The sequence below is a fragment of the Cavia porcellus genome, unplaced genomic scaffold (genome assembly GCF_034190915.1).
Source record: "Cavia porcellus strain 051 isolate PalLab524CR breed Dunkin Hartley unplaced genomic scaffold, mCavPor4.1 scaffold_35, whole genome shotgun sequence".
Taxonomy (NCBI): Eukaryota; Metazoa; Chordata; class Mammalia; order Rodentia; family Caviidae; genus Cavia; species Cavia porcellus.
In genome coordinates this window covers 186,505-201,944 of record NW_026947518.1, presented here as the reverse complement: position 1 = coordinate 201,944, position 15,440 = coordinate 186,505, and the positions used below count along the sequence as shown (strand labels likewise).

Here is a 15,440-nt window from a genome sequence, read left to right as displayed (position 1 = left end):
TCTTTCCACTTCACCCACCCTTTATGGTTGGGGGAAGGGTTGCAGTGCTCCACAGCTGGGGAGCGATTATCATTATTTAAATTTAAAAAATTGTGTGTGAATAGTGCCATGGATAATCGTGCCTTTGGGGCCAGGCCTTGGCCTACTCCCCCTTTTTGTTTTTGTAAAATTTCTTTGAGGCTTCTATGAGCCCTCTCAATGATTCCTTGACCTTGGGGATTGTATGGGATACCATGTTTTAATTGAACCTCCATCATTTTGCAGAACTCATTGAAAGCTTTGCCTATATAGGCTGGTCCATTATCAGTTTTTAATATTTTTGGTTTGCCCCATGCGGCCCAAGCTGCCAGGCAATGATTGATCACATTAGACACTTTTTCACCTGTTTCTGCTGTTGCAAATATGACGCGAGAACAGGTGTCTGTGGAAACATGAACATATTTAAGAGTCCCAAACTCCTGTATATGTGTGATGTCCATCTGCCAAACATCACCAGGGATCAAACCTCGAGGGTTTACTCCCATCGGTATGGCAGGTTTGTATGTGGCACAGGAGTCACATAGTCGCACGATATCTCGTGCATCTGCTCTAGAAACATGGAAATGGTTTGCTAGTGTCCTGGCATTAACATGAAATTTATCATGGAAGGCACGGGCTCGCTCGATTGGTGTTAGTAAGGTAAAAATCCATAACGGGCGAGTGGCAGTGTCAGCAGCCGCATTCCCCTGTGCCATGGGCCCTGGCAGGGATGTATGTGCTCTTATGTGGGTGGTGAAGACCTTATGGTGTCTGTTTTGAAGCAATGTCTGGATAGACAGGAACAGTCCAGCCACTGTGGAAGTGGATCTAATTAAACTGGCAGTCTCAAGCACTTGCATAGCATTGACCACATACCTAGAATCGGAGACAATGTTAATGGCCTCTGAGAACCGTTCAAGAATCATTTTAACGATCTGCAGTTCCACCACCTGAGGCTGATCTGGTTCAAATTGTATGGTAACCGGGGGCTTGCCTAGGATCACATAGGCGCCTATCCCCGTCTTGGAGCCATCTGTATATATTGTAGTTGCTGGGACTAATGGCTCAGAGGCAGTAACCTTTGGAAAAATTATAGGGTGCTGAGTGACAAATGACAAGATGAACACCCATATAAGTCTGGAGGCGACACTGAGGTCCACACCTGCTGACCCAGGGGTGGCCCTTGTTGAAGGCTGCCACCCTGAGCTGTCCTGTCTCTGGGGCGGGGGCCTGCCTGTGAAGGGGGCCCCCTCTGGCCGTTTTTTGGCTCTCTAGCATCTTGTCCACAAATACGGTTGCCCTGAGCATCAAAGACCGACCTACACTCCTCAGCTTTGTGTGATCCCTTCTTGCATCGCCCACAAACATATGGTTCTTCATTCCTAGGGCGAGGCCTAGCATCTGCATTGTTTGGGCAGTGACGTTTAATGTGTCCTGGCTCCCCGCAGGCAAAACACCCTTTAGCCTTACATTCCCCTTCTAACCCGCGAGGTCCCCTCTGCTGTACAGCCGCGGCCAGGAGAGCAGCCACTCCCGAGTTGGAGAGCGGCCCCCCTATCTCTCTGCATATCCTAATCCAGGCATTGAGGTCCTTGTTCTTATGAGGAGCTATCGCTGCCTTGCACTCCTTTGTACATTGCTCAAAAATCAGCTGTCTTACCAGCGGTTGAGCCACTCCCGGATCAGAAAATATCTTATCGGCAGCATCTTGCATTCGGGCCACAAAGTCAACAAATGGCTCTGTGGTACCCTGAATTATTTTTGAAAGACACAAGGAGGCTGTTCCAGCACCACTTACTTGCTTCCAGGCGCGGAGTCCTATGGCATTGATTTGCTCATAGACAGCGCCGGGGAACTGGGTCTGGTCATCAGCGTGCCGACCTTCTCCCATAAGCATTTCCTTGTTCCACCCCCGGTTTCCTCGATTGGCGTTTTTCTCAGCCTGCTCGGCAGAGAACTCTGCATACCAGGCTCGCCAATCCAGGTAACTGCCCGAGGGCAGACAGGCCTTTGCCAGCTGAATCCAGTCCGCGGGGGTGAGGGGCCCAGAAGACAGATTCTCCAGCATGGCAATGGTGTAAGGCGCAGTCGGCCCAAAGGTTGTAACTGCATTTTTAAGTTCTCTAATCTGCTTTATCTCAAAAGGCTCCCATACATTGCGTCCCTGGCCCATAGCTACTTGTACAGGAAATATCCCGTAGGGGCCACTATCTATCCCAGGTGGATGTACCTCATGAGACAAGCGTCCCCCCTGCCAAAGCCGCCTGTAAAAATACCGACCCGCCGGTGGCGGAGCATAAGACGGCGGCCGTGATTGGGCGGAAAATGGGGGCCCGTGCATCACTTCCTGTTCTGGCGAAAGGGGAGGGAGCTCCCAGGCGGCCGCCTCGTGGCGAGGGACCGCCTCCCTCTCGTGCCGGGGCGCACTCAGGAGCTCTCTACTCCTCCGCAGACCAGGTTGAGCAGAGCGCAATTCGCGGGGCAACGCTGGAAAAGAACCCTGCGACTCCTTATTGAGCGATTTAGGCTCCTGACAGCTGGTCTCTTTGGCCTCCCTGCCATTTAACTTTCCCTCGTCCTCGGAGTCAGACGACTCCGAGGCTAGAGCCCCGTCCTCCTCCTTAGCATCCTTGTTCCCCTTGACAAACACCTCTCGGGAGCTCCCTGACTGGGCCTGCTCAGATACCCTGCATACTTTTGTAAGCTCTTGAGAGCTTTCTCCACAACCACCCTCGCTCTTAGTGTTGCTACCTAACATGTTTCCCATCTTTTAATATGTTACTCACCGCGTGAGGCCCAAGGAATCCGCCACTTACGCGTGAGCCTGAGGGGAGTCTAAAAGCCCTGTAGGTGCGCGCCACCCAGAGCCCAGGCTTATCCCCAACTCACCTGTCTCGCAGCTCTGTACTGGAGCGTTGTCCACTACGTCTCGGGGGTGATCAGTCCCCGTACGGGCCACCAAATGTCGATGTCCGCTCCCGGCCGGCAGGAAGGACACACGACACAGTCTGGTAGTGGACAACCTTTTCTTTTTATTTTCCTTCTCCGTACAGCCTGCCCTGGGTTCTCCCAGCTGAAGCCTCCTTTGGTCCGCTCCCCGCGGCTCCTTTTGTGCTTCAGCCTGCCCCAAAGCCTCTACCGGTCCGCTCTCCGCGGCTCCTTTTGGGCTTCTACTTCCGGGCTTCTATCTGGCTTCTACTTCCGCCCAGGGGTGGCACCGGTATATATACGGGTACAGTGTCCAATCATGTTAAAGTAAGCAAGGCAAGCTGATTGGCTAACATCATCAGTTGCCAGGCAGACTATATTGTTGAGCGGGTTGTTTACGCGGTAAGCAGGAAACTAACATATTCGATGGGAGGGGTAATCTACCTCAGGCCTCACTCTTTACTACAGGCCTCACGTCCGCCAAGTGAGGCGACCGGGCTCGGGGCTGCGGCTCCCAACATCTCAGTCAGTGTTTCTCTATTTTATACAGCTCTGTAACTTACAATAGCCCCAAATTCAAGGAAGAACACCTTCACCAGCCTCCCAAGATATATTTCTTATATCTGAATTGAAAGTGATGGCTTGGTGACAGTGAGCTATAAATTACAGCTTGGGCCTCGTTCCATTTTATATACTTATTTTTTAAAAACAGTATTTTCCACTAATATTTGAGTTATTAGTTGTGTACCATATTGGATGTTATTTATGTTTTGTCCTATGAAACCAAATTCATGTTTCAAAATGCTGCTGAAGTATATTAAGAACAAAGTACTCACTGGCCTAAATGAGATTTGAAGAGACATTATCTGTAGCCTATCAAAGTAATTGATGAAATTTTTTTCTTTTTTTAAATTTCGAAAGTGATAAAGTACAACAGAACAAGGCAGAATAAGATCATACAGTGAAATTGGTACACAACTTCACAACAGGTTACTGGGATAACAGTAATTGGTATGACAGTATATTTTATTATCTTTATAATAGTTGTTTTTTCAAACCCGTATATCAAAATGAGATGAAATACAGAACATTCTAGTACTTATCAAAACAGAATATTGAATAGAGCAATACAATTAATCAGAATACAGCAAACCAATAATAAAAATATTTGCCTTCAAAGAGATAGTAGAAGAAAGTCCCCCTTATTTGTTATGGTCTGCTTCCCAGTAGACACTCAGATTTCTGGTTCCCATTTGATAACGGGGGGTTACAGGAGGAGAGGAGTAGGGAAGAGGGATGTTTGATTCTAGGCCGTGCATCAGTAGGTTCACTATTGCTTAGTAGGGAGACAGGCTGGTTGTTTGGTTTCACAGCGTCCTAAGTTCCCACATGGCACAGGTCTCAGGAGCTGCTGCTGGTTCTACCCCTGGAAGGGCCGCATTCTGCCAGACTGCCACCGCTTATCAGAGAGAAGTGGTTTGCTTGCCTTCCAAGTGTCCTAAATTCCATCGTGGCATGGATCTCAGGAGCTGCTGCTTGTTTGCCCCCTAGATGGGCCACAGTCTGCCACATTGCCACCACTTATCAGGGAGGGGAGGTGCTTGCTTGGCTTCCCAGTTGATTGATGGGATATTTATCTGCCTCTGTGCTTTGTGGATGCTGGTCCTGCAGGCTTCTCACTGTGAGCTCTGCTTTAGAGACAGTACACAAGGAATATTGCAGTGACTCAGCACAAAATTCAGTGCTCCTATTTCACTGTTACATTAGCAGTGAGTTGCAATCTATCATCAAATGTGCTGTCTTCAAAAATGTGTATATACACAAAATTAATGACCAAAACATGGATTTAAATTTGAAGAAATCAGTCTTCATTCAGGTTTTTTGTTTAGTTTTGTTTTGTTTTATTGAGATAAGCTTTCTGAACGTATAACAGCTGGATTTGAACACCCTATGGAGCCTAGAATTTTCCGAACTCACCGAAGCCATCCTGTCTCAGCCTTTTGAGTGCTGGGATTATAGATATGCACCACCACACTTTGCTTTTGATTCAGATTTGTAGGAGAGTATTTAAGATATCCCAAACCTGGTGTCTCAACCTTCGTGTGAGAAATATATGTATGATCCTTTAGGAGGTGGTGACCCTTGAGGATGTGGTCGTGAACTTCAGCAATAAGGAGTGGACTTTGCTGAGTCCATCCCAAAAGAACCTCTACAGAGGTGTGATGGGCAAAACCTTTAGGAACATGACTGCAATTGGTAAGGACAAAATACTTTCATCACTCATGCTGTCAGAATGTTGTATGTCACTCATTAGTGCTGTTTAATTAAAAACAATGTGAAAATATTTTTAAAAATAGCTCAGACATGGACACATTATATCATAACTCTAAACAAAATCTATTAATTTGTGTGTATTATTCTAATGATCGCTGGTATTTCTATGTCTACAATTCAGGAGGACTTTGAGATATCCAGGAAGCTAAAAAAGAATGCAAAATTTACTGGAGATACTTAAGGTAATTCGCACTCACAAGGAGAAGGAATGTTCCTGAGTAATTAGTGAGTCAGCAGAAAAATGACCACCAAAGAAATGAGGCACCATTCAATTTATTGTCAGTAATAGTCTCCAAAGACATATAAGCTAGGGTATGTATAATGAGTGAATTAAATCATGAAAATGTATGACATTGCATATAGATGTGTATGAAAGGCATACACTTTGAGTTATGACACTCTCCCTTCAGTTTTTCTACCCATATATACATGTGAATACAACACATTCATTATCTAAAAATTTCTACGATTGCAATAGAATTTGAAATAAAACAGAGTGCTTGTGTTTGCAAGCCATGCTCTAAAGAATCAGCCATTCTGAGTAAAATTCTTAGAAGGCTGGTAGAATGTTAAGTGCACTCATTCTGAATATCAGTGTGCAGTTGTCTCTAGAAATTGATCCCCTCATACTTGTCCTGGATATATTTTTAAAAATTCAAAATCCACATAAAATATTGATACATGCTTACTCATATACAAAGCAGATCGTTATAATAGATCAGGACTTGAAGACGCTTAGCTATCTATCACTGGATTTGTGGAGAAGGAAAATGTTAATAGACTCTCTGTGATTGTGCATTCTTGTAAACCCAGCACACTAGGAATCAGATTTTGCAGAATGGCAAATTCAAGTTCAAACTTCACAGCTTAATGATCAGCGAAAATCTCTTAAAACAGATTTAAAAAGCTATAGATTTTATGCTAATAGCTGTTGTTCATTCCCAGCATGGAAAAGAAAAAAAAATGTGTTATATAATGTCAAAAAATAAAGAATATAACATCATTTGCCATAAGAAATAGGTGGTTTTTTCTCTCATCAATTCGGTGAAATAGCTCAGCTATAAAACATAAAATGTCACAGGGTTTCTTTTAGATGAAAAACCAAAATATAAATTGTGGAATGAAATGAAAGAGAGTTAATAGAGAAAAGTAAGACTGGCCATATGGAAACTGGAACTACAGGTTAAGGAACGAAGGGAGATTGTGATGGGGAAACATATGAGAATGATCTGTATGTGATACACATATGTACCCATGCCCAAAGTGAAGCTAAAGATTCTGCATTTCAAAAAGTACCAAATTTTAAGATTTACAAATGTGTGCCAGTCTTTTGGGAATGGTTGTTTTCAACATGTCTTACAAGGCCATTCTGTTACTTCATGGTCAGAATTTCTTAGCAGGCATTAAAAACAGAACTTGACATTAATGCAGTCATTAAACTGAGACCCATTTCACTGTGAATTTTTCTTTTTTTTATTTAATGTAAGGAAAGACTAAAAAAAAACAAAATAAGTAGAAATAATACCACTTTCACAGTGAAAATAAACAGTAAGAAATCTAAAGACAATGATTACATATGCTGCTCATAGAAATAGTTAATGAAACACAAAAGTGAAACAGATGAAGTGGGGATTCAAACAGTGAGACTGCAAACAGTTTTGTTCAACTCTTCAATAAAAACTTTGTAATATGGTTATCAATCTTATATGTGATTTTTTTTTACAGAAATGAAAAGCTAGGGAAATCCTATGGACATACATCTTGGAATCAGTGTAAAGAAGTATTCATTTGTACTGCAGAAGGTAATGTGAATGTGAAAGAATCAGAAACACACCACAATGTTCAGATCCATGAAAAATATTGCAGTGGAGGGAAACTCTATGTATGTCAGCAATGTGGAAAAGTTTTCACCAAATCTGGACATTGTAAGCAACATGAAAGATTTCATACTGGAGTGAAACCATATGTATGTAAGCAATGTGGGAAAGGTTTTAACACATGGGGATATTTTAAGAAACATGAAAGAATTCACAGTGGAGAGAAACCCTATGTATGTAAGCAATGTGGGAATGCTTTTAACACACGTGCAAATTTTAAGGTTCATGAAAGAATTCACACTGGAGAGAAACCCTATATATGTAAGCAATGTGGGAAAGCTTTTACCCGACATGGACATTGTAAGCAACAAGAAAGTTCACACTCAAGATAAAACCAGTGTATATAAGCATCATGAAAAATTTTTGAGCACAAGTACATATTGCATAATGCGTGAAAAACTTCACACTGGGCAGAAAACTTATATATGTAAGGAATGTGGGGAAGGTTTTAGCAGAAATGCTCATTGTCCAATACGTGAAAAAATTTACACTGTTGAGAAACCCTGTTTATGCGAAGAATGTGGGAAAGCTTTCACCACACATGGATTTTGTAAAATGCATCAGTGACTCCACACTGGTGAGAAACCCTATGCATATAACAATGTGGCAAAGCTTTTGCCACATACAGTCATTGCAAAACACATGAAACGCTTCACACTGGGAAGAACCACTGGCTATGTAAGCAAGTGGAGACACTTTCAGCAGCCAGATTGTAAGTGAAATACATGAAGAAACTCACACAAGAGATAAATCCTATGTGTTATGGGAATACTCTCAGCACACATGATCATTGTTACATATCTGAAAGAGCTCACTGGATCCTATGTGTATTAACAGTGTGAGAAATATGGCAATCCATGTTTGTTGTTAAATACATAGAAAAAGCAGCACTCTTCAGACAGTTTAGATCTAAGTTTACTTTAAACATTCCAAGTACACCTGAAGAAATAATCAATACAGAAGTTTGATGTCAATATTTCTTCACAATTTTCCAGAAACAACAAATCTGAAGTGGAGCTCTACTCAAGTACACATTTTGTATGGTTTTCAGTTAATCACTTATACCTCTTTAGAGTTTTTAATGTGTCTTTTAGCTTCAACATGGCATCTTATAATTAAACATGGTAAACTGAAATGGGTTTTTCACTTTCAAGTATGGATAGTGTCTATGTACTTTATATTTTGTCTTTAAAACTTAATTTTCATATTTTTTGTGAATTATTTTTATTTAAAGAAAAAAGCCAAAAAGTGTAGAAATAATACAGAAGTTCTGAAAAATAAACAATAAGAAATCACTAGTTGATTACTTTCATATTGTCATCTTAGAAGTAATTGTTCAAGTTACAAAATTAAAGCATACAAAGTGATATTCAAATAATGACACTGTTAACAGTTTACCTCAGTGACCCAACAAAAACTTATTAATATGCTTATATGTTCTACAAACTTGTTTTTTATCTTAAAGATGGTAAGATTAAACATGACAAAACAAAACAGAACAGTTCATAAGGAAACAAGTTAAAGAAACACAGGTTTCAAAGCAAGTCCACTGAGATGTTCACTGTCTAACTTACAGTGTCTAGTTTTCTTCCAAATAGTTGTTCCCATCTTCACAAGCATTGAATATATACTGAACATATAGAACTAATCAAATAATTACAGGATGATGCAGGCATTTTTGATCTTCAAGACTGACTTAGGGGAAGTTGATAATGCTTACCATAATGTGTCTCATTCTCTTCGTAGTTGACGTCTTTATTTTTATGTATGCTGAAACTGAACATAAGAGACTAAACTACTATCAATCTCAACAGTGAATAATAGTATCCTGAGAAGGAGAAAGGTGAGGAATTGCCTAAAAAAGGAAGGCAGAGAACATTGTTAAAAGTGTATAAGGATTTAAAAGCTACAGTAGTTCTGTTGCCTTGTTTATTTTGATTATATTTTGTTCTGGTCTGTCTAATCATATTAGATTTGAGGGAACAGAGAGGTAACCCAAAAATAGCAGGTTATACCATGATGGTAACTGTCCTTAATTTCCTATTAACTGAAACTGAAACCCTGTATTACTTACATTGTCTTACTATGACTGATCTAATTGGAAGCTGGTTTGTTTGAATGTAATTTGGCCTTGACTGATTTTATTCACATTTGGTATGCTTGCTGGTATCAAGTCCAAGAGGAGAGGCCACTAGTCTGAAGATGATAAGATGTGAAAGATATATATTGGGGGGCTGGGGATTTAGCTCAATGGCTTAAGCACCTGCCTGGCAAGTGTGAGGTCATGAGTTTGATCCCCAGTACCAAAAAATAAATACAAGATATAAATTCCAGGTTTAATTTTTTTATTTAAAGAGAAAAAAGAACATAAAAAAGCAAAGCAGTAAAGGGTACAAATCATACAGAATTTCAAGAAAAAAATACAGTAAGAAATCACTAGTTAATAGGTTACATATTGTCTTCTTAGAAACAGTGGTCTAAATTATAAAATTAAAGCGTATAAAGTGAACATTTCTACAGCGATTTTGCAGACAGTTCCGTTCAATGATCCAACAAAGCTCAGTAATATGGTTTTCCTCCCTACACACTCAAACAGGCACTTATATCTCTTAGACCACCTTCCTTTCCTCTCTTCTTCACAATAACAATTACACTTTTGGTTTTTTTTTTTTTTTTTTTTTTTTTTTTTTTTACTCCTATAGTTCTTATTACTCTTTTTGAAGAGAATAAAACCTCAAGTGAGTTAACAAAACAGAGTTGGTTAGAACATAAGGATGGGCATAGTACTTGATGCAAAAATAGAATATCAGGTGATCAAAAATGGTTACCATTGTGCCTCTTGGTATTTTTAAAAAAGAGTTGCTATATCATCAGGTGTAATAGAATTGATCAAAACAGTACAGAACAAGACCAATAAAATCTACACTGGAGACCTTACAGGATTTCAAAAGAAGATAATAGTCAAACCATAATGGGCATCATAGTAAATTTTATTGCCTACAAAATGGTTGCCTATACCCTCAAACTTGATACTATCAAACAAAATAGAATATAGTAAAATCAGACAGAACAAGATGGGGAGAGCAATACTGGGGTTAAAATCAGGTTAATAGGAAAACAAAAAAGTTACTATAATATATCCTGCTATTTTTTAATTTAGTTTTCCTTTAATTGAAAAAAATAAGAAAAAATAGAATATTTTTTTAAAAAGGGTGGAGATAGAGATAAAAGACATTGTAATAGAACAACACAGGTCAGAACTGAACAATTAAAGCATGATTTTGTTTCATCACCAGATAATCTAACATAATATTAGTCACCATAGTGCCTCTTTCCTTGAATTGTGTATAATTTTGTATAATATAGAATCAATCATATCAAGACAGTGTGTAGCCATTCAAGAGAATGAAAGAATTACAAGGTATTTAGAGCCAGTTAACAGAAAATGAACAACAATTTCTATATTATCTCTTCACCTGTGAAAAATTTTATTTATACTATCACATACGGTAAAATATATTAAGATACAACATGTTAAAACCAGTGGAAACATGTACAACAGCTTGATGGGAGTTCCAAAGAAGATGATATTAAATCAGCACTAGCTTTTATGACGTGTTATTTTCTTCAGAATAGCTATTCATACTATCACCGATACTAAAATCGAAAAACTCAGTGTAAAACCATTGCACTTAATGAGTGAAAACATTATATGGATTCAAACCAATATGATTGGGTATTATGATTGCCACATACTTCTATGGGTTATCATTTCTTATACTGGGGAATATATTTGGTATTTGTACATGTGAGTTTGATTTATTTCACTTATGAGTATGGTCTCAAGCTGCACCCATTTATTTATATGTCAATGTGATCAATCTTCATAGCTGAGTAGTACTCCATTGTATAAAAATACCATGAATTTTTTATCCATTCCTCAGTTGATGGATACTTAGGTTGTTTCCAAGATCTGGCTATTACAAACTGTGCTGCTATAAAAATGGGTGTACATATATCACTGTGGAATGATGCTTTCAGTTCTTCCGTGAATATGCCTAGAAGTAGAATAGCTGTGTCAAAAGGTGCTTCCAGTCCCAGCTTTCTGAGAAATCTCCAGACTGACCTCCACAATGGTTCTACCAGTCTACACTCCCACCAACAGTGCAGGAGACTTCCTTTGTCCCAGCAGCGTCTCCAATATTTGTTGTTGGTGATTTTCTTGATCTTGGCCATTGTTTGAGGAGTGAGATGAAATCTCAGTGTGGTTTTAATTTGCATTTCTTTAATGACCATTGATGGTGAACATTTTTTCATGTATATATTTGTCATTTGTATTTCTTCATCTCAAAATTGTCTATTCATCTCATATGCTCATTTTTGGATTGGGTCTCTGAATTTTGGTGGTCTCATTTTTTAAAATGCTTTATATATTTTAGACAGAAGCCCTCTGTCTGAGGGGCAGTTCACTAAGACTTTTTCCCAGTTTGTGGGTTTTCTTTTCACTATACTGGAGATTTCTATTGATGTGCAGAAACTTTTTAATAAGAGGTGATCCCAATTATTGATTCTGGGAAACATTTCCCATGCAGTTTGAGTCCTGTTCATCAATTCTCTACCTACTCTTTGTCTTCAAGGTTTTTGCCCAATTTGTCTTCCAATAGATTTAGTGTTTCTGTTTTAATATTTAGATCTTTGATCCATTTAGATTATATTTTAGTACATGATGATAGACATGGGTCTAGTTTTAGTTTTAGGCATATGGAGAGCCAGTTTTTCACCACCATTTATTAAACAGAATGTCATTCTTCCAGTGAACATGTTTGGCCCATTTATCAAAGATAATGTAGTTGAGTGTGTTTGTAGTGGTGGTTGTATCTTCTCATCTATTCCACTGATATTTGGCTTTGTTTTGGTTCCAGTACCATGTTGATTGTACTACAGTTGCTTTGTAGTATAACTTCAAGTCAGGGATTGTGGTACCTCCTGCCTTGCTTTTGCTGCTTCTAACTGTCCTTGCTATTCTAGGTTTCTTCTCATTCCAGATGAATTTTAGGGGTGATTTCTCAAGTTCTATGAGGTATGATGATGGTTTTTTTATCGGAATTGCATTGCATCTGTACAAAAATTTTAGGAGAATGGCCATTTTCACAATATTTATTCTTCCTATCCATGAGCAAGGGATGTCTTTCCATTTTCTGAGATCATCTTCAATTTCATTTTTGAGTGTGTTATAATTTTCCCTGTATAGGTCTTTCACTTGTTTCGTGAGAGTAATTCCTAAATATTTCATTTTTTTGATTGCTAGTGTGAAGGGTGTGGCCTCTCTTATTTCTGTCTCTGTGACTTTGTTGTTAGTGTATAGGAATGCTATTGATTTTTGAGTATTGATTCTGTATCCAGCTACATTACTGAATTTATTATATCTAGGAGTCTTTCAATAGAGCTTCGGGGATCTTCTATATAAAGTATCATGTCATCTGCAAATAATGATAATTTAACTTCTTCTTTTCCTATATTTAAGCCTTTTATTTCTCTCTTGTCTAATTGTTCTGCCCAGTATTTCCAGTAGTGTATTAAATAGGAGCTATGATAAGGGACATCCTTGTCTTGTGCCTGATTTTAAAGTAAAGGCCTTCAATTTTTGATCTTTAGTATGGTACTGGGTGTTGTTTTGTCATTGCCAGCCTTAATTATATTGAGGTAAGGACCATCTATTCCAATTTTCTGCAAGGCTCTTATCATAAATGAATGTTGGATCTTATCAAAAGCCTTTTCTGCATCTATAGTAATGATCATGTGATTATAACTTTTGGCTCTATTGATATGGTGTATTACATTTATTGATTTACATATATTAAACAATCTCTGCATGCCTGGGATGAATCCCCGTTTGTCGTGATATATGATCTTCTTGTTGATTTGCTGCATCCTATTTGCCAATATTTTATTGAGAAATTTTGCATCCTTGTTCATTAGGGAGATTGGTTTGTAGTTCTCTTTTTCAGTTGGGTCCTCCTCTGGTTTTGGTACTAGAGTAATATTTGCTTCTAGGAACGATTTATGAAGGATTGCTTCCCTTTCCATTTCATTGAAGAGATTGCGGAGTGTTGGCATTAGGTCTTCTTTATATTTCTTGTACAATTTTTCATTGAATCCTTCTGGGCCTGGGCTCTTCTTTGTAGGTAACGATTTTATTATGTTTTCAATTTCATTAATATAATTTGGGTTATTCAGTACTTTTACATCTTCATGACCTAGCTTTGGTACTTCATATGCTTTAGGAATTTGTCTATTTCCTCTGTGTTATAAAACCTTTGAGAGTAGAGGTTTTTTAAATACGTGTTGATGATCTTCTGTATTTCAATAGGGTCTGTAGTAATTTCACCTCTTTTATTCCTTATTGCATGGATTTGAACTTTTTCTTCCATTTTTTAAATAAGGTTGGCTGTGGGCTTTTTGATTTTATTTATTCTTTCACAGAACCATGTCTTTGATTCATTGATTTTTTTGGATTGTTTTTTTAGTCTCTATTGCATTGATTTCTGCTCTGATTTTTATAATTTCTTCTTTTCTTTTGGCTTTGGGCTTGACTTGCTCTTCTTTTTCTAGATGTTTGAGGTATAACATCAGGTTATTTATTTGTATTCGTTCTGTTTTCCTAATGTGGGAACTCGTGCAATAAATTTTCCTCAGAGGACAGCTTTCATTGCATCACACAGATTCTGGTACGTTTTATTTGTGTTTCCATTTGTTTTTAGGTATTGTTTAATTCCTTCTTTAATTTCCTCTGTGACTTACTGATTACTCAAGAGTGTTATTCAGTTTCCCTGTTTTTGTGGGATTTTTGCAGTATCTTTTATCATTAATTTCTAATTTCATAGTGGTATGGTCTGATAGCATGCAAGGGATAATTTCAACCCTTTTGCATTTATTTAAATATGCTCTGTGAGGTAATATATATTCTATTTTAGAGAATGACCCATGTAATACTGAGAAGAATGTGTATTCTGTTGTTGTTGGGTGGAATACTCTGTATATGTCTATTAAGTCCATTTATTCACAGATGTGATTCCGTTCTTTTATTTCTTTGCTCATTTTCTGTCTGGTTGATCTGTCCATTGGTGTCAGTGGTGTGTTAAGATCTGTTAGAATTGTGTTACTGCTAATTTGATTTTTCATTTTTGTTAGTACTTGTTTTATATAATTAGGTGTTCTGGAGTTTGGTGCATATAAATTTAAGATAGTTTTCTCTTCCTCGTGGAGGTTTCCCCTAACCAGGATTTAGTGACCTTCTTTATCCCTTCTGATCATTATTGGCTTGAAGTTCACATAGTCTGCAAACAGAATAGCTACCTCTGTTTTTTGTTTGTTTGTTTTTGTTTTTGTTTTTGGTTCTTGTTGCATTAAATATTGCTTTCCATCCTTTGACTTTCAGTCTGTGAGTATCCTTTTGGGTTTAGATGGGTTTCTTGTTGACAGCATATGGTTGGATTTTGTTTCTTAATCCATTCTGCCAGTCAGTTTCTTTTATTGGTCCATTGAGACCATTTACATTAATGGTTAGAACTGTTACATATTGGTTTATTGTTGACATGTTATCTTTCTGCTGTTGCATCTTTATCATTCTGCTCTTTTTAACTGTTGGTTTTGTTTTTTTTTTTGGGGGGGGGTCTTTTTTGTTTTTATTGGTACCAGGGATCGAACTCATGGCTGCCTGCTTGCAAGGCAGGCACTTATGCCGCTGACCTAAATCCCCAGCACCCTGTCTGTTTTGTTTAGAGGTTTTTTCCTAAATGTATCTAGGCTGTCTTTCAGTATTCTTTGCAGGGTTGGCTTGGTGATCATGAAGTTTTTCAGCTTTTCTTTGTCATAGAAGTATCCTATTTCTACATTGTTTTTGAAGGACAGTTTTGCAGAGTACATCAGTCTAGGTTGGAAATCATTTTCCTTTAGGATCTGAAATACTTCACTGCCTGCTCTTCTTGACTTTATTGTTTGTGCTGAGAAGTCTGCTGTGATTCTGATACATTTTCCTTTATAGGTGATCGGTCTCTTCTCTCTGACAGCTTTTAATATTCTATTATATTGCTTAATTTCTGGGATGGTCATTATTATATGTCTGGGTGTAGATTTATTTTGGTTATGGCTATTTGGATTTCTATATGCTTCATTGATCTTTATATCAATTTCCAATCTTGTGTTCGGGAAATTTTCAGCTATTACTTCTCTAAATATCCTCTTGACATCCTTTACGATGTCCCCTTCTTTTTCATTTATCCC

General features: G+C 38.4%; 1 protein-coding gene across 1 annotated transcript in view; it reads right to left on the bottom strand.

The window, feature by feature from the left end:
* Positions 1 to 300: 300 nt before the first annotated feature.
* The window catches only part of LOC134474688 (endogenous retrovirus group K member 7 Gag polyprotein-like), a 185,352-nt gene continuing 170,212 nt past the window's right edge, over positions 301 to 15,440 (bottom strand). Inside the window, exon 2 of the mRNA XM_063243215.1 lies at positions 301 to 3,213. Within this exon, the coding sequence (XP_063099285.1) occupies positions 1,109 to 2,785 (1,677 nt within the window). The 5' untranslated portion in view covers positions 2,786 to 3,213 and the 3' untranslated portion in view covers positions 301 to 1,108. The remainder of the gene's footprint in view (positions 3,214 to 15,440) is intronic.